This window comes from Tenrec ecaudatus, chromosome 12, assembly GCF_050624435.1.
Source record: "Tenrec ecaudatus isolate mTenEca1 chromosome 12, mTenEca1.hap1, whole genome shotgun sequence".
In the NCBI taxonomy this organism is placed as follows: Eukaryota; Metazoa; Chordata; class Mammalia; order Afrosoricida; family Tenrecidae; genus Tenrec; species Tenrec ecaudatus.
Window position 1 is genome coordinate 129,706,527 of NC_134541.1, and position 19,212 is coordinate 129,725,738.

Here is a 19,212-nt window from a genome sequence, read left to right on the forward strand (position 1 = left end):
ACTTTGCACAGTACAACGCGTGTCATTTCAGCCATTTGTTACGTGTATCATCCAATGACCTCAGTTACTCTCACCGTTATCCAGCTCCATTTTTATCATCCTTAGCAGAAACCCAGTACACCTTACAAAATACCTGATACTCTGAGTGTGTGTGTGTGTGTGTGTGTGTGTGTGTGTGTGTGTAAGAGAGAGAGGTGGATGTGGGGGGAAGCATGTGTGCATGCTTTGGGTGAACGGACAGAGTCAGTTGGTTTTCCATTCAACAATTCCCGTGCCTTTTACATTGTGACATTGATTGTAAACCCACAAGGCAGCAGCACTCTTTCCACTTCCTCCCTGGTTTACCGTTTCCCTGCTCCTGTCTTTCTTGTCTTCTGCACTTCACCTCTTGGCAAACACTGACCCTTTTTGTCTCAAAAGCTTGGCTGCTACAGTGAGTGCATCCATTTGTAGACCTAGTACTTTTGCTCCCATATAGAGACCCATCTCTGATTTCCCTGAAATACCTTTGACCTTGTAAATCAGTGTTCTGTCTCCCATGGCGCTCTCTTTGTCTGTACTCAAGCCTTCTGTGGTGTTCCTCAATTCCTGACAAGGGTCACCTAGATTCACAGACAATGCTCCCGAGTACGAGGTTTATTAGAGAAGTCACCAGGTCACAATTCAGGTGAAGTGTGCTCAGGAAACCATTGTTCAGTTAGGACTGGTTTCTTCTTCGCCACACCCCCTTAGGCAGGCCTCTCTGGCCTTCAGCCTCTTGACTCAGCCTCTGCCCTGCTCCAGCAAGGTGACAAAGCTCTCTGGAGTTTACCGATGACTGCCCAAAGGGCATGCCGCTGCACGGCAAGCGTCCACCTGAAGGCACTCAGTTCCAGGTCTGTAGGGCAGCAAGCTCAGCTCTCCCAATTAGGTGCCTAAAGTCGCCAACCCCTCCACATATCAACCCCAGCTAGGCATTCATTTTTACTTGCTCTGCGATCTGGGAAGTCCATGGTTCTGTGGTGTGCTCTGGATCCTGGTTCTGCTGTAAAGGCTGCTGCTGTGTCCTCTCTCACTGATATCTCCTGGATGAAGATTCAAGGCACGGGGAGCTTCTTTCTTTTCTTTGTTTTCTTCCAACAGTTTTGTTGGCACGTAGTTTACATATCATATAATTCAATTGTTCAATCGTTCACTCATATCAAGGAGAATTATACAATCATTACCACATCCATCATAGAGCACCCCACCCCCACCCCGACCCCCATCCCCTGTGGTGACTCCACCTTTAAGACAAGTTGTGCACTCACCATCCGTTCGGATGCTCCCTCCAGTCCTCCCGCCGGATCTTCTTTCTTGCTGGGAATGAGATGCCCTTGCTCCTGGTATTGAGGTCCCTTACTTTATACCCCGCAACCTGGCAATCACAACGCATCCTGTTACCCAGCGCTCCAGACCCAATCCTATCAGTATCACCCCCACCTCCTCAGATGACAGACTCATTATACAATGGTTCTCCACCTTCCTCATGCTGTGACCCTATCATGCCACTCATGTGGTGTTGACCCTCCTCCCCTGCCCGATCATAAAATTATTTTCGTTGGTACTTCATAACTGTCATTTTGCTACTGTGTTGAATCAGGAGACCCCTGTGAAAGGGTTGTACGACCCCCAAAGGGGTAGAGACCCACAGGTGGAGAACCGATGCATTAGGAAAAGGTCATTTGGTGGGACTTCCAGAGACTGTCTAGATGAGCCACATTAAATAACGCATTGCTCCATAGTCGTATTTACTGAAGGCTTTAGGTCTGTATCCCAGACTTAAATAAGAACCATTCATCAAATGTAATGGGTGCAACTACAAGTGTATAAAATACATCCCGTGGAAGAATTTCCCCTTGTTCCTCCATGAAAATACAGGCATTCCCATGGCTTACCAGGGTCATTCTCAGTGAGAAGTTCTGTGTTCACTTCCACTTGGTACAGAGAAGTGCGTACTCCTTGTATTAGTCAGCACTCCCTCTTCATCCAAGGGAAGCGCTTTCCCCTCCTCCCTAGAAAAGGCTAAGGGGCCCTGGTGGTGCCGTGGTTAAGCACTTAGTTGTTAAGGAAACCTCTGGGGTTCAATTTACCCAGCATATCTGAGGCAGAAAGGTGTGGCAAAATACTTCTGTAAAGAGTGCAGTCTATGGAACCCCAAGGGGGCAGATCCACTCTGTCACACAAGGTGCCTGTAGGATGGAATCAACTAAGAAACCCAGTAGGAACAATATCTGGCTGCCAGCAGGGGCCTTCTTGGCCCAGGCATGGAGTTTGGGGGAGGGAGGAATAGAGAAGTGGGGGCTTGACCGGTTTGCTGGCCTCTCCTTTCGCTACTGGTACACAACTCCTTGGGACTGGAGTATAAGGCGCGGGGTAAAGCCAGCGAAGTTCTCACCTTGGCTGTCCTGTCACAACACATCCTGGTTACAGTGGATTCTTTTCCCTGATGGCCCATTCCTGAAGTCTTCAGAGCTTGTTCTGGAAGGTGTTTTGGAGCACCTCCTGTGCTGCTTCTTCCTTAACCTCTGGCTCTGGTTTCTGCCCCTGCTCCACCCAGGCTTTCTCTGTGGGACCCCTGATCCATGCCCGGGCAGCCTTGGCCTGCATTCCATGGGTAGCCACTGTTCTTCCTTCTTTCCTGCCTCACAGCACCCAGCCAGCCACCATCTCACCTTTGGATTTCTCAGTGGGGTATGCATACATTCTCTAACAGGCTCTTGGAGTATTGAAGCCTTTGTCAATGTACCCAAGTTGAGCCTTGCCCTTTGGGGATGGGCTCATAGCACTTTCAAAATTTGAAGAGGAAGAAGAAGAAGAAGAAGAAGAAGAAGAAGAAGAAGAAGAAGAAGAAGAAGAAAAAGGATGAGGTGGAGTAGGTGAGTAGGAGAGAGGGAGAAGTAGGATAAAAGAGAAAGAAAAGCAGTCCCTCTCCTTCATTTCCAAAATCTATTGTGTATTGTGGTGAGAGACTCCTCATTGTTTTGAACATGTCTGTGTGTGGTCTGGTTTGGCCCCTTGGGAAAGTACTGAAGACAGTACTTCTGCCCAATGAGCAGGTGGCACTGTACAGATGAGGGGCTTGTGGCCCACCAAAGGGAATGGATGGTTTGCTAATAATGTACATAAGGTTCTTGGCACACTGGTGGAGGTTGACCATGCCAATGAGAGCTATGGAACACCAACAAGAAGACAGGTCAGTTTTGCCATCCTGCTGTGCTTAAAAATGAGACATTTTGGGGGTAGGAGAAAGGAGACACCTTATTATTAACAGCAAGAATGTAGAAATGAGACACAGTCCTTTGAAACTGGCATCCCTGCACCGGGTCCCTGCTAGACCCAGGAGACTGAGAGCTACAACTCTAGAGAGAGTGGGAAATGGTCATCAATTAGCAGCAGCAGAAGAAGGAGAACCGAGAGACTGGCAGGAGTGTGTGCTGCACTTCTCAGCTCACAAAGCAAGAACATGGAGTCCCTTTGGTTAGGAGGCTTGCTAACAGAGTGAGATGTCTCTGGCCACCTGAGGGAACTAGGCTAGTCTACCCATGGGCTTAGAGAACAAGTGCCTTCCGACTGAGGCTTACCTGCAGTCTGTGGGGTGACTCCAGGCACGTATCAGCATTGCTCAAGAGCTTTGTAACACTTACTGACGCAGGGAAGAGGTAACGCTGTCCCAAGAGACATAAGGAGCCAACAGCTAATAGGCAGAAGGCCAAGGAGAAGCCTGACTTAGGGCCTGACCCAGAAGAGGCTATACTGAAAACCTTATCCTGAGGATTTCCTAATTCTGATTGCTAACCTGTTACTTCCATAATAAACTCCATAGTTGTGATTATTGTCCTTGAGTTCCGTGTCGTCATTGCAAAGAACTGTCAAACCCAGCAGAGAAGCAGTCAGTGCTGTGGGACCATTTGGTGTCAGAATTGGTGAAAAGATTAGAGGGTGGAGGCACATCTGGTCTGATTTCCACCTTATTAATATCAGCCTTGGACTGTGGAACTTGATGTTTCTTCCTCCTTATGAGATTTGAAGAGACCAGATACTATGCTGACAGAGACACACAGGGTAGTTATGATATTTTAGGGTTCAGGCTGAACCTGAATACGAGCATCACTCAGGTTTTTCTTGGGGTTTTCTCTTGAATTTGGGGGGCAGAGGGAGCAGCTTCAGGTGAGGACTGGAGGCAAGTCGTGCGGGACAGTGGAGGGGACAGAGCCTGCTGGATCATCCTTCTTCTCAGCATTCAGTCTGTCTGGTCATCCCATGAGTGAAGGGTGCATCTCACCAGAGGAAAGGGAGGTGATGAATGGGCCCTTCGTGGGGGGAGGTGTGGTACGGAGAGTGGAGCGGCTACCTTTCCCATCCAACCCCTCTTTGAAACCTAAAACCAGTGTGTCATACTGGGAGGTGGCAGTGGAATTGGGCCTGAAGCTAAAGACGGATATTTGAGACGCCAGGAGAGTCTGGCTGGAAAAAACAATTGAGTTTGTGGAAGTAGACCTATGTTACAGTGCTCCCAGTACCTGTGAGGCCGTGGGGCAAGTCTATCTGAAAAGAGGCTAGATCTGGTCTGAATTGATAGTGTAAGAAATTAGAGGGGGCACTGGCCTATGCAAACGATGGGATGGATGGAGAGGCCACAGCACAAACCTGAAAGGGTCATCAGTGTCAAGGTCAGCCTTCTGTCTCTGGGAAAAACTTGAAATCCATTTGAGGGTGTTCTTGTCCTGCTGGGAAAGATCTGCAGGGACAGAGGGACTGAACATGATGTCCCTTGAACAAGCACAATGTGTTCCTTTGTCATCCATGAGATTGACACCCTCCCTATGGCTGTGACACAACACAGATGGCACCCCGAGCTGCCCCCTGACTCCACTCTCACCAGTCAGCCTTCTTCGGAGAGTACCACTCTCCAGGAAGCCGGCCAAGATGGAGAAAACCTGTTGCTTCCTGAAACTTCCCAAGCCCCCTCTCTTCCCTAGCCCACTTGAGGTTAAAGGTCACTGGAACACATTTCACACTGGGACTTGTTTTTCTCAAAGCACCAACTCCAAACTTACTGTCCCCATTCTATGTGACCCTCTAGGATGGGATGGATTTCCTACACGGTCACTCTTAATGGAGTAGAAATTCTCATCTTTCTGCCACAGAGCAGAGCGTGGTTTGAACTGCTGATCATGTGGTTAGCAGCCCAACATGTAACCCCTCTGTCCCTGGTACTCCCTAATCCAGCACCCATTTTGGCTGGAGTTGTTCAAAGGGGCTAAGGCTTCATATGAAGGAAGGTGGAGAGTCCAGGACTCGGGTGAATGACAGACAATCTCTCAAGAGTTCACAGACCTTAGACCCATAGACCCCACACCACAAGGCCCAGTCTGAGGAGTTCAGCCATCAGGACTGAGGTCCCAGGTGAGAGGTCTTCTGAGGGGAACACAAGGACAAAGTGCACATAAAGGAGACATTGCTGGCGGCTTCTATCACAGGGATTCCAGGCACATGGAAGGAAATTGAACAATCAGCTTCCCTGTTAGGCTGAGCTTGGCTGGGATATGTCAGGCCTCAGACCTTGATAAGTGCTGGAAGCCCTGACAGAAAGCAGCAATTTGAAGCCTCATGAACCCTAGGTCAGAACTCAGAGCTTAGAACCTGTCATCCGAGTTCCAATATGCACCTGCTGCCTCATCACCTAGAAAGATGCTGCATGGATGTCTTGGTGCTTCGACAGTGACCATGTCTTGGGAGCAGAAGTAGAACAGCTAGGACACAGTTGTTGTGCCTTGGCCTGCAAACACAAGGGCAGCAGCTCAAATCCACCAGCCACCCCAAGGGAGAAAGATGAGACTTCTTATTCCCAGTCTACCCTGTCCTATGAGCCGAAAGGGACTTATTAGAATAGGACTTGGCGTCATGGTTGTGAAGGGGTGCATGTTTCATGGGAGGCGTGGCACAGACGCTGAGTTTGAGTTGAGGATCAAACATGGCTGAGATCAAGCCTGGCTCAAAGCCCCATGCCGTGGCTGTGAATTCGTGTAGCCAGGTCTCTAACTTCCTTCATCCTTGCCCAATGCACATCCAAACCCAAACCACAGTCACTGCCGTCTAATTGATGGTCACTCGCGGTGACACTACAGGACAGGGGAGAACTGCCCCCTGTGGGTTTCTGAGAGTGACACTGTTCACAGGACTAGACCTCGTCCAGCTGGCCATTGTGTCATGGCGAGATTTCTCTCAGAGGCTGAGCATGTGCCCAGACCTGCAAGTCTTGAAGCTACCCCACGTCCTCTCACTCCCCCTTACGCAACCTCCATTTCCCTTCTGTAACCTGTGACTACCGAGTTTGCAGTTGATTTCATTTTATTGTGCAAGAGCACTAAAATGAAGGGCCTGGCAGAGCAAAGCTGCTGAGAGAGGGCAGAGGGCAACGTCCTTCCATTGTCCTCTACTCCTCTTCTTCTGTGACTGTGAGAACAGTGCACCGTCCTCGGGGCTGAATCACTCTAATTTAAGGCTATGCTGAAACGACTTCCTGCTCAGAAGGAAGGCTCACACCTGATGCACGACCAAGATAGAGCTTATGGATAAATAAACGATAAAGATGTTCCCAAAAGGAAATGATGAGAATGTCCCCTAGGAGGGATTTGGGTCGACAGTTCATTGGTGTGGAAAGTCTGTGATGTAAACGAGATGAACTCACATGCAAAGTTTACCTGTGACTTCTATGTAACTCAGGTGTAATCCCCAGTGCTCCTGCCTCACATGTAACTCATAGCCCTCCTGGCTCATCTGTAATCCCTAGTCTTCCTGTACAAGTTAAGCTCTTTCTCCACTTTTTGGACTTTGGAACACTCAGTATTTTACCAGCTTTGACTGCTTCCAACACAACAACAACAACAATTCTTTTGTTTCTCTCTTTATAGGAATTCTCGTGACATGCTACTCTTGGACATTACTTCACTGTGCATGCAACCCAGAGAAATGAGTAAATCACACATGTGCAACTCAACCGTAACCTCACGCGTGTCTGCTGTGAGACGTAAGTTGAGGTAAGCTCATGTGGCAGGTCCTGTAAATGAGCATCTTCATGTTTAGGTGAATTAGAACTGCGACCCAATACTGTTCGTTGCCAAGGGGTCTCTTCTGACCCATGGCAACCCTGTGCACAAAGCATAGCAACCCAACCAAACAGAACACGGCCCCATTCTGAGCCATCCTCACCATAGCTTCTGGTGTTGCAGCCACCGCACCAATCCTTCTTGTCAAGGGCCTTCCTCTCCTTCACCACCCCTCTGCTTGACCAAGCATGATGTCCTTCTCCAGGGACTGGTGTTACCTCACAGCAAGTGCAAAGGCTATGAGACAAAGGTTCCCCAGACTTCTTCTGAGACAAATGATATTGTCATTTAAGCATTTAGGAACGTTTAAGATTCTGCCCCAGCACCGCCATGCAAATATATCCTTTCTTCCTTCATTCCCTTTATTCAGGGGCCCACTCTCACCTGCATCAGATGCCATTGAAAACACGATGGCTTGGGTCAGGATCACCTTAGTCCTCAAAGTAGCATCCTTGCTTGTCATGACTCTCTAGAGGTCTTGGGAAGCAGAGTTAGCCAGGGCAACATGTCTTTGGATCTCTTGATGACTACATCCCCGGGCATTGATTGTGATCCAGGCCTGACCCAATCTTTGACAACGACAACCTTTTCTCCATTTTTCATGATGTGACCTGTTGGTCCAGTGGGGAGGATTTGGGTCTTCTTTAACCAGAGTTGTGGTCCGTACTGAAGGCTGCAGTAACTGATCCTCATCAGCAAAGGCTTCATGTTGTCCTCACTGTCAGCAGGCAAGGTTGTGTCATCTGCATATTGCAGGTTGTTCAGAAGCCTTCCTCTACTCCTGATGCCACCTTCCTCTTCATGTAATCCAAGGTCTCTGATGATTTGCTCCTCATACAGATTGAATAAGTACGGTAAGAAAGTGGAAACCTGACACACATCTTTCCTGATTTTTTAAAATAAATTTTTTAGGGGCTTATACAACTCTTTAAAAAATAATTTTATTGGCGGCTAATAAAATTCTTATCACTATCCGTACATACATTCATTGTGTCAAGCGCATATGTATGTATGTTGCCATCATCATTCTCAAAACATTTGCCTTCCACTTGAACCCTTGATGTCAGCTCCTCATTTTCCCGCTACCTCCCTGCTCCCCCCTATCTCATGAACCCTTCGTAATTCATAAATTGTTATTATTTTTTCATTTGTTGCTCTGTCCGACATCTCCACCTGCCCTCTTTTCTTCTGTTCCTCCCCCAGCAAGGAGGCTATATGTAGATCCTTGTAATCAGTCCCCCCTTTCTATCCCATGTTCCCTCTACCCTCCAGGCATTGGCACTCTCACCACTGGTCCTGAAGGAGTCATCTGTCCTGGATTCCCTGTGTTTCCAGTTGCTATCTGTACCTATGTACATTCTCTGGTCTAGGCAGATTTGTAAGATAGAATTGGGACCATGATAGTGGGGCAGTGAGGAGGAAGTATTTAAGAACTAAAGGAAAGTTATATGTTTCTTCGTTGCTACCCTGCACCCTGACTGGCTCATCTCCTCCCCACAACCCTTCAGTGAGAGGGTTTCTGATTGGCTGCCGATGGGCTTTGGGTCTCCACTCTGCACCTACACATGTATAATGATATGATTTTTTTCTTCCTTGATGCTTGATACCTGGTCCGTTCGACAACTAGTTTTCACATAGGGTGGTGTGTTCTTCCATGTGGGCTTGGTTTCTTCTGAACTAGATGGCCACTTGTTTATCTTTGGGCCTCCAAGACACCAGATGCTATATCTTTTGATAACCGGGAATCATCAGCTTTCTTCACCACATTTGCTTATGCACACGTTTGTCTTCATTGATCATATCAGGAAGGTGGGCACCCACTGATAAGGTTTTTAGTTCTTTGATGTCTGAAGGGGCTCCTAAACTCTTATCACAATCCATACAGACATCAATTGTGTAAAGCACATTTGTACATTCACTGCCTTCATCATTCTCAAAACATTTGCTCTCCACCCAAGCACTTGGCAGTCAGTGCCCACAAAAATTTAATCTGGGAGACCAGCAGGGGCAATGCTATTCTGCCCTCCAGGGTCACTATGAGTCAATGTGATGGCAGTGAGTTTGGGGGTATTCTAGATAGCTCACATCCATCGAATCAGACAATATTGGACCTGTCATGTCTGGCTTGTTCCATTCAGCACAAAATTTTCAAGATGCATCTATGTGGTGTCACGTCTCAGTACTCCATTCCTTTGTAGGGTATATAGGATGAATCTAGGGGCATTGGAAGTCCTCAAAAATGAAATGGGACACATAAGGATGGATATCCTAGGCATTGGTGAGCTGAAATGGTCTGGTACTGGTTGTTTTGAATCAGAAAATCCTTGGTTTACCTTACTGGGGGTGATACAATCAAGAGGAATGGTGTGACATTCATTGTCAATAAGCACATGGCAAAATCAGTCATGAATTCAGTGCTCTCTGTGATATGAATGTATCTATCTGCCTTCAAGGAAATCTAATCATTACAGCTATTGAAATTTATCTACCCACCACAAAAGCTAGTGATGAAGAAATAGAAGCATTCTACTGTCTTCAGTCTGAAATTAAACATGCAATCAAGACGCATTGATAATTATTGTGGAATGGAATGCAAACATTGGAAACAGAGGAAAGACCAGTAGTGGGGAAATATGGTCTTAGTAATAGAAACCGTGTTGGCGATGCCAGACCAACAACTTGTTCACAGCAAATACCTTTTCCAACAACACAAAAGGCAACTATACACATGAATTTCACCAGATGGAATACACAGAAACCAAAATGATAACATTTGTGGGAAGTCAGGATGGAGAAGCTCATTATCAGTAACTAAAAGCAGACAGGGGGCTGACTGTGGAACAGACCATGAATTGCTCATATGTAAGTTCTGGTCAAGGCTTAGGAAAATTAAAACAGGTCCACAAGAGCCAAAATATGACCTTGTGTCTAGACCACTTGAATTGAGAGAACATCTCAAGAGCAGATTTACTGCACTCAATACTAAAGACAGAAGACCCGATGAGCTGTGTGAGCACTTCATGAAGAAAGCATAGGTCATTGAAATAACCAGACAGAAAGAAAAGATTCAAATGGATGTCAGAAGAGACTCTGAAACTTGCTCTCAATCATAGAGTAGTTAAGGCAAATGGGCGAAAGATGAAGTCAAAGAGCCACAGAGAAAATTTCAAAGGTCAGTTCTAGGCGACAAAGTAAAACATTGAGTGTGCACAGACCGAGAGAAAGACAAGCAGAAAGGAAGAACCTGCTCAGCATATCTGACACCAAAAGAATTGAGGAAGAAATCCAAGCCTTGAGTTGACATGTTGTGTGATTGTAGGGGCAAAATATTGAATGATGCAGAGAAAAGGGAAAGCATACACAGTCACTATACTGAAGAGAACTAGCTGACATTCCACCATTTTCAGAGGTAGCACCTGAGCAAACACCAATGGTGCTGAAGGAAGCAGTTCAAGCTGCCCTCAAGGTGTAGGAGGAGAAGGGCAATGTGTTACAATCCTGGGACTGGAAAAAGGACCGCTCCCACAGGGTGTGTTCCCCATCAATCCTCAGCCTTTCTCTGCAAGCCTTCCATTCTGCCGGGTCTCATACAGGGCAGACCTGCTGCCTGGTAAGTCATCTCCCTGCAGTTCCTGGAGTTTCAGGGCTCAACCACTGACTATGGGGTCTCTGAGCTGTTTTCATTGCAACAAAGGGACCGGCCATTCACAGGAGACGCTACCCAGTCAAGTCGGTTTCCGGACTGCTGGCTGCCAGCCCGACTCCTCACAGAGGCCCAAAGTCCTGACCTCCACAGGGTTGGAGTGACCCCCTTCCTGACCCCGAGACCACACCCCTTGACCAATTCTGTTATACCTTGGGAACTCAGGTAATCATTATCCCTTCCATGCTGGGCTGATTAGGGTCCAGTGTGTGGGTCAACAAGAGGGCAAAAACTAGGGGCTGGATTAGTGGTCAAGGAAAGGCAATTGAGACCAAAGCTGGGAATGGGTAAGAGCTGTGGACAGGCACTTCAGTCTGGCTCCCTTCACAGTAAGTGGACTCCTCCAACCTCTTAAGCGGGGGCCACTAAGTGGACACTGTCCTGCCAGAGTCTTTCCCTTCTTGGGGCTCAGCAAGGCCATGTAGCCTAGGGCACCCAAGCACCTGGCAATCTGCTTTCCCCTGCCCCCAGCCAAACAGTGTAGGGTCCTTAAGGCACTTGCAGGGCTCTAGGGGTGCAGGTGGGCTGGAAGAGTCTGACATAGGAGTAGGACCGGTGGAGTCTGACATAGGAGTAGGACCGGTGGAGTCTGACATAGGAGTAGGACCGGTGGAGAGCTGCCACTCTCGCGGCCCCCAGCCAGGTGTGCGTGGACAGGCTCCTGGTACTGTGAGGCCAGGCCTGACTCCCTGCCGCCTTCTACCTGACGTGGCTCCATGAAGACTGACACATGCAGAGAGTTGGGGCACAGCTCCTACCTCGGCCTGGGTCTGCAACTGGGAGGTGTGTCGGCATTTCTGGGACTGCTTCTCTATCTCTGTGAGGGTACGGACAGGAGGGAGTGGGGTCTCTGAGAAAACTCTTGGAAAGATCATCTCGCCCAAATCTAATCTCATATGCCATGGGGCCCTGGCCTTCTGCCAGGAATGGATTCTTCATAAGCAAGGTAAGCTCCTGCTCAGGTCATCCACAAAAGAGGGCACAGTTGTCCAAAGGAAGCACTAAGCAGTCCATCTAATTGCATGCTTGTTCACAAAAACAAATAAAGAAAAGGAAAGGAAAGGAAACACTGCTATCCAGTGGGCTTCAAATCATAGCCACCATGTGTCAGTCTTCTCCCTTGGAGAAGGATGGGTGGGTTGGAAGTGCTTGAGGTTCGATGTCCAGGACTACCCACCAGCTCCACCAGGGGGCTTATCACACCAAACCCCCTGTCATCTGGTGCATTCCACTCACAGTGACTCCATGTTGGAGTCCCTGGCTGTAAATCATGACAGAAGCAGGCAGACTCATCTTTCTCCAGCAGAGCTGCTGGTGGGCTTGAACCACCCACGTTACCTGACATTCATGTAACACTTATCTGACAGCACCACCCCAAAACCCAGCTCACTGCCATGGAGTAAAGGGAACTCACAGCGATTTCCTGTGAGTTTCTGAGACTGTAAGTGTTGATGAGAGTAGAGAGCCCAGTCTTTTTCCCACAGAGCCACTGGTGGTTTCAAACTGCCAACCATGTAGCAGATCATAACCAACACAACACATCACCACTGCACCATCAGGGCTCCCAGGCTGTTAACAGGGGATTTATCTCATAGATTTGATTCTTAGTGTTATGGTCATGGTCAAATGAAGTGGATTTTTCTTAGCTACTTATTTTATTTACCATTTTTAATATAAAGAATGAAGACATTCTTTTCTCTTCTTTTGGAAACTAGCTTGTGTGTAACAAAGACTGTAAGTCAGTTTCCATTTTACTTTTGACCACTCAGACCATGGTGGAGATCTGATGGGTAAGAAAGCTGGAATTGTTCAGGCTGTGAACCTTCAGAGAAAGCATCTTGAACTGAAACCAATCTCACTGCTATCAAGTTGATGCCAACTCTTTATGGGAGTAGAGTCTTTCTCCGGCACAGCTGCTGGTGGTTTCAAACTGCAGACCATGAGGATGGCAGCCCAACGGATAACCATTGCCATCTCGTTGATCCTGCCCCTATGGGACTGGGTAGAACTGCCCCTGTGGATTTCCTATACTGTAACTCTGTATGAGCGTAGAAAGCTCCATCTTTCTTCCTTGGAGCGGCTTGTGTTTGCAAATGCTGACCTTGTGGAGTACAGCAGCCTAACGGTCTTATTGAAAGAGAAATTACATACTAGACACTCACCTATAATTCCCATGGCCCATTGGAAGGCTTATATTCTTGTATGCCGCTAACTCAAGAAAACCCCAAACTCACTGACATCAAGTCCATTCCGACTCATAGCGACCTGATAGGACAGGGTAGAACTCCCCCCGTGGGGTTCAGAGACGATATATCTCTACTGGAGTAGAAAGCCTGGCCATTCTCCCAAGGAGCGAGTGGTGGCTTCAAACTGCTGACTTTGCGGTTAGTAGGGCCCAGTGTAACCCACTGTGCCAGCAGGGCTCCTTGTATACTGCTAGACACTCTCTATAAAGCACGTGGTCTGTGGGAAAGAGTGGACAGAGTAAGGAACTTTATGGGCGTTCAAAGTCCTCACCAGCCTTCTGCTGGCCCTGCCTCAGGTCCCCCCAGATCCTCAAGACCACAGAGCTGGATCCTTCTCCACACCACCTCTTCTTCGGTTTCTACCCTCCAGACATCCTGGTGGTCAGGCCCTTCGATAACTTCTGCATGGAGGCCATGCTCATGCTGCTCTGTTGGTCCCACCTTCCCATCTTCTGGGACTAGTGGTGAAGTGGCGGTGGGTGGTAGCAAGCTGGGTCTTAGACCCCTCATCTTCCTCCAATGGAGATGGAGGTAGGGGATTTTCCTGGCCCCCCAAATTGCCAATGATGCACGCTTGCCCCCTCCTTGACCAGGGAGTCCAGTTTCCCAGCCCCGCACCCCTACTGCTTCCAAGTTTAGCCTCATCGGACCAGGCCAGCGCCCCTTACCTGCCATCTAGGCCTCCAGGAAGCCAGGTCACTTTTCCTGTCTGGGAGAAGGTCCTGAGAGGCGTTGCAGGCAAAACCCTGAGCATCTCTTGCAGGAGCTCTAAGATATCCCTGCGTGCCACCACTTGTTCCCCACTAAACCAGCCTGCTTCCACTAACCTCTACCCCGGGTGTCCAGGGAGTGAAAAAAAGAAGGGGAACCGGGTGCGTGTGCTGGGTATGTGTGTGCGTGTGTGTGTGTAGGCCAGGACCGCTCAGTGTGCGCGCGCGCAGGCCAGTACCAGGCCGCACTCTAGCCCCAGGCCCCCATGGCCTTGACTCATCTGTCACTTGCAAACAGGCCTAGGTTCAGGAAGACTGCGGAGGAATCATCTCCTGGGGAAATGTGTCCACCCCCCCCTACCCCCCCCCCCCCCACACACACACCTGGCCCTGCTGGGACCCACTGGGTAAGCCTACACTGCTTCCTCGCCACACCAATCTCTCCAGCACCCAGGGGCTACCCCTCCCTCGAAAATGCCTTCCTGGGGCCTCACCCAGCCTAGATCACTGATAGGGAGAAGTTCAAAGATCAGTTCCAGGGAGGAGTCTGGAGCCTTCTGTCCTCAGGTCCATGGATCTCAGGGCCACGGCCACTCGGCAACTCACAGGCACAGGGAAAGCCAGGCTTCCAGACCCAGAAAACCTTACCGAGGGCAGGTTTCAAAGCTCTCGCTTGTGGGCCTTCTGGCACCCTGAATCCCTTCTGGCACCCTGAACCCCAAGGAACACAGGAAGCCCTGGAATGGTGGTTTCTTCGGCTCCCCCGGCCTCCCCCACCATGAAAACCCCAGGAAGGCGGTGGCTGGAATCAGCGTTGGTCTGCTATTGTGTGACCACATTTCTTTTCATGGGTGAGCAGAATGGGAGAGACGCGGAGGCCTGGGACTGGAGGGAGGGCCACCAGTTGTCCTCACCCTACAGGCCAAGGGAGCGCGGAGCTCTTAGGGAGCTCATTCCTCATTCCCTCTCACCTCTCACCCAGGCACCTTCTCCACCCTCCTGCTCTTCCTCCTCCTCTTCACCTCGCTCTGGCCCATCTCCCTTCTCTACTTTGCCTGGCTCTACCTGGACTGGGACACGCCCAACCAAGGTGAGTTTCAGACAGCGCCCCCCCCCCCCAGCAAAAACTGGCAGGACAGGAGCCTGGGAGGACTCTGACAAGCCAACTTCTGTGACCTGTGATCCCAGGTGGAAGATGCTCCACGTGGATGAGGAACCGGACAATTTGGAAGTACCTGAGGGATTATTTTCCTATCAAGGTGACTGGTCAGATGGCCCAGGCACAGGCAGTGGGGAGGGGGCGCACGGCCATCTTCTGGCCCCTCCCAGGACCTTACACTTGGAGGTCCACTGAGGTGGAGCACTAACTTTTCCCAGGGTGACGTTCCCTTTGCCTCTCTCCCCAATCCTGCCGGAACACCACAGCTCGTGAAAACAGCTGAGTTGCCCATGGACCGCAATTACGTGTTGGGCGCCCACCCCCACGGGATCATGTGCATCGGGTACTTCTGCAACTTCTGCACAGAGAGCAACGCCTTCTCCCAGAAGTTCCCTGGGCTCCGGCCCTTCCTGGCCACGTTGGCAGGGTTATTCCGCCTCCCCATCTACCGTGAATATATCATGAGTTCTGGTGAGCAAGGAAGAGGAGGAGGAGGAGACACTGCCCAGGGCTAGAGTTACCCCTTCCCCAGCACCACTTGCTCAGGGGCTTTGAGTGGATGCTGGTGATCTGGTGTGGGCACGTGGACTAGAGGCTGACACCTAGTGGCATGAGGGCATATGGAACAATAGTGGGAGCTCACCCTTCCCATACAGTGGAGGGACTCAGGGGACTTTGTGCTGGTCTTGACTGCTTCCTGAGTCAGCCACCACCAACTCCGGCCCCCAACGCCCCTGTTACAGGACTCTGTTCTGTGGACCGTCAGAACCTGGACTATATCCTGTCCCAGAACCCGTGTGGCCAGCTCGTGGTCATCATCGTCGGGGGTGCCCAGGAGGCCCTGTACTCGGGCCCTGGCCAGCACTGTCTCAACCTCCTGGATCGCAAAGGCTTTGTGCGCCTTGCGCTGCGGCACGGGTGAGTGGCTCTGATGTTCCCCGGGGTCAGTGGAAGATGCTGGAGCTTTGACCAGGGTCCCGCTGGGAGGCCATACAGGCAGGGAGAGTGCCCATCTTCGTGACTGAGTGCTCACACTGAGCCAAACACAGTGTGCAATCTCTGCCCACCCCACTCCATATCTGTGCATCAGAAAGAGGCAAGGTTAGAGTGCCCAAAGCAGGGGCCCCGGAAGTCCTGGGTTCAAATACCTACCACTACGTCAGAGGCAAACTTTGGCCATGCTTCCTCACCTGGGAAGTAGCCCACACACTGCCTGGTAAGCATGTCATGTTGTCAAGGCCAAATGAGAAAAGTACCTGTTTTCAGTGCACCGTTGATTCTCAAGAAAGGTGAGCCCTTTCTGGGGCATCTTTCTTGGTGGTTGGAGGTGGACGCCCCCCTTTGGTGTGGCTTCAGTGGTCTTGAGAAGCAGCAGCTGAGAGACTCTGAGGCAGTTCAGGCTCCAGCCAGCAGCCTCATGCCTCCTCCTCTCCACCCAAGGGCCTCCCTGGTACCCATCTACTCTTTCGGAGAGAATGATATCTTCAACGTCAAGACTTTTCCTGCCGACTCCTGGCAGTACCGCTGCCAGATGACCTTCAAGAAACTGGTGGGCTTTGCTCCTTGCATCTTCTTTGGCCAGAGCCTCTTCTCGGCCAAATCCTGGGGCCTCATGCCCTTCCCCAGGCCCATCACAACGGTGGGTGAGTACTCGTCTCCTAGGGCAAGCTACCCACAGGGTCCTGGGCATCAGAGGGCTCTGTGCTCAGCAGCTGCCTCCCTCTCTCCCCAGTGGGCCACCCCATCAATGTGCCCCAGGTCCTCCACCCCACAGAGGAAGACGTCGACCACTACCACACACTCTACTTGAAGGCCCTGGACCGGCTGTTTGAGGAGCACAAGGAGAGCTGTGGTGTCCCTGCTGATGCTCACCTCACCTTCCTCTAACCCAGGCCTCGCCCTCCTGCCTCTGCCGAGTGCACGGCCGGGAAAATGCCACCCCCCTCCCTGACCTGTGGCTCTCCTCCCCCTAATAAAAGCTGGTTCACTCTCAATATGCAAGTGTAATGCAGTCCGGTTCCCCTCTGCTCAGAGCCAGCCGATTTCCATTCAAGCCAGTAGGCTCAGGCACACCCCATCTTCTACCTGAGTTTCTGCTTTTACTTGGGCAGCAAAACCCTGAATTCTCCTCCTAGGGAGGCTCAATGCAATGGTGTGACAGTGAACAAGCCTTTCTCTCCTGACTCTGCCCACCTCTATTCTGGCCGACCCAGTTTGGGCAGAAGAACAACGCACCAAGCATCTATCTTGATCGCTAATTTGGCTGGGTAGAGTATTTTTGCGTTTCAGTTGTTTTTCTTCAATTTTTGGAATATGTTACTCCACTCTCTCCTCTTCCGCATCGTTTCTGCTGATAGGTCTGAGGATATTCTTATGTGGGAGGCTTTATATGTGATTTCTTGTTTTCCCTAGCTGCTCTCATGATTTTCTCCTTTTCCTCAAAGTTGGATAGTTTAACTAGTATGTGCCTTGGTGACTTCTTGGGATTGAGGCTTGCTGGTGTTCTTTCAGCCTCCTGAATGGTTGCCTGGTTTTCATTCATTAAGCTGGGGAAGTTTTTTCCAAGAATTCTCTCACTATTGTTGCAGATGACTTCTTTGTTGTGTTTTTCTCCGGTAAGCCGATAATTCTAATGTTCTTCCGCTTCATAGCATCAGACATAGCTTTTAGGTTTTCTTCAGTTTCTCTGACGATCTTATTAGATGTTTGTTCACATTTGTTAAATTCTGCTTGGCTGTCCTCCAAGTCACTAATGAGGTTCTCTGTTTCCTCCCGTCCATTCTCAAGGTCCATGTTTCTGCTACTGGCTTTTGTTATCTCCTCCCTAAGCTCCTGTATTTCCCTTCGGTGTTTGACCTTTATCTCCTTTATCATTTTTACCTTTTTCTGTATCGTTTCCCTCATATCCTGTATGACTCCAAACAGCATCCTGAAAATTTCTTTCTGTGGCAGCTCAATGTCTGCTTCTTCTATGTATGTTGTTATGTCCAGGACATCTTCTGCCATTGCCTTTTGTTTCTCCCGTTTTTCCGCTGAGGTCCTTGGGCTGATGGATGCCTGCGTTGCATTGTTTTAGAGGAGCCAGGTGCCGTTTTCCAGGGAGTTGAAGAGCACTGGCTCTCTCTGGGAGATTTATAGGAATGCTTCTTTGACCTGCCTACAGCTAATTTTACAATGTGATTAACCTACCCCTTTATCCCCTTGTGGCTTCCCTATCAGGGTAGTGCCCCAGAAGGCTGGTGGTTTGCCTGCTTTGGTGTTGCAGAGGTTAGGCAGAGTTTCCTGCAAAAGCTGGTAATGTTGATGAGTGTTTGACTTTGGCTTCTTGAGCTGACTTTTGAAATTTTCTGTTTGGCTCTTTGACTTCATCCTTTCGTCCATTTGCCTTAACTGATCTGTGATTGAGAGCAAGTTTCAGAGTCTCTTCTGATGTCCACTTTGATTTTTCTTTCTGTCTTGTTATTTCAATGACCTTATGCTTTCTTTATGATGTCCTCCCACAGCTCATCGGGTATTCTGTCTTTGCTATTCAATGCAGTACATTTACTCTTGAGATGTTCTCTAAATTCAAGTGGTCTAAACTCAGGTCATATTTTGGCTCTTGTGGACTTGTTTTAATTTTCCTGAGCCTTGACCTGAGCTTGCATATGAGCAATTGATGGTCTGTTCCAGAGTCAGCCCCCTGTCTGCTTTTAGTTACTGATAATGGGCTTTCTCATCCTCACTTCCCACAGACGTTATCAGTTTGGATTCTATGTATTCCATCTGTAGTAGTTCATGTGTATAGTTACCTTTTGTGTTGTTGGAGAAGGTATTTATTATGAACAAGTTGTTAGTCTGGCATTGCCAACGGGTTTCTATTACCAAGACCATATTTCCCCACTACTGGTCTTTCCTCTGTTTCCAATGTTTGCATTCCATTCCACAATAATTATCAATGCATCTTGATTGCATGTTTAATTTCAGACTGAAGACAGTAGAATCCTTTTATTTCTGCATTACTAGCTTTTTTGGTGGGTTGATAAATTTCAATAGCTATAATGATTAGATTTCTTTGAAGGCAGATAGATACATTCATATCACAGAGAGCACTGAATTCATGACTGATTTTGCCATGTGCTTTTTGACAATGTCACACCATTGCTCTGGATTGTATCCCTCTCAGCAAGGTGCACCATAGGATTTTCTGATTCAAAACAACCAGTACCCGACCATTTCAGCTCACCAATACCTAGGATATCTATCTTTATGTGTCCCATTTAAT

At 49.1% G+C, this 19,212-nt stretch overlaps 1 protein-coding gene across 1 annotated transcript; it reads left to right on the forward strand.

Annotated features, from left to right (window-relative positions):
* The first annotated feature begins 830 nt into the window (after window positions 1-830).
* Window positions 831-16,835, forward strand: LOC142422937 (2-acylglycerol O-acyltransferase 3-like). The gene is made up of 8 exons (XM_075528143.1): window positions 831-875; window positions 13,386-13,509; window positions 14,772-14,879; window positions 14,978-15,048; window positions 15,215-15,419; window positions 15,692-15,866; window positions 16,389-16,591; window positions 16,681-16,835. The coding sequence occupies exons 1-8, from the start codon at window positions 831-833 to the stop codon at window positions 16,833-16,835; spliced, it is 1,086 nt and encodes a 361-aa protein (XP_075384258.1).
* The last annotated feature ends 2,377 nt before the right edge of the window (window positions 16,836-19,212 follow it).

Excerpts from the sequence above, each read along its gene's own strand:
- LOC142422937 (XM_075528143.1), top strand. The coding sequence starts at position 831 with ATGCCGCTGCACGGCAAGCGTCCACCTGAAGGCACTCAGTTCCAG. Across the intron at positions 876-13,385 it reads CTGAAGGCACTCAGTTCCAG|ATCCTCAAGACCACAGAGCT; the intron begins GTCTGTAGGGCA and ends AGGTCCCCCCAG. Across the intron at positions 15,867-16,388 it reads CGCCTTGCGCTGCGGCACGG|GGCCTCCCTGGTACCCATCT; the intron begins GTGAGTGGCTCT and ends TCTCCACCCAAG.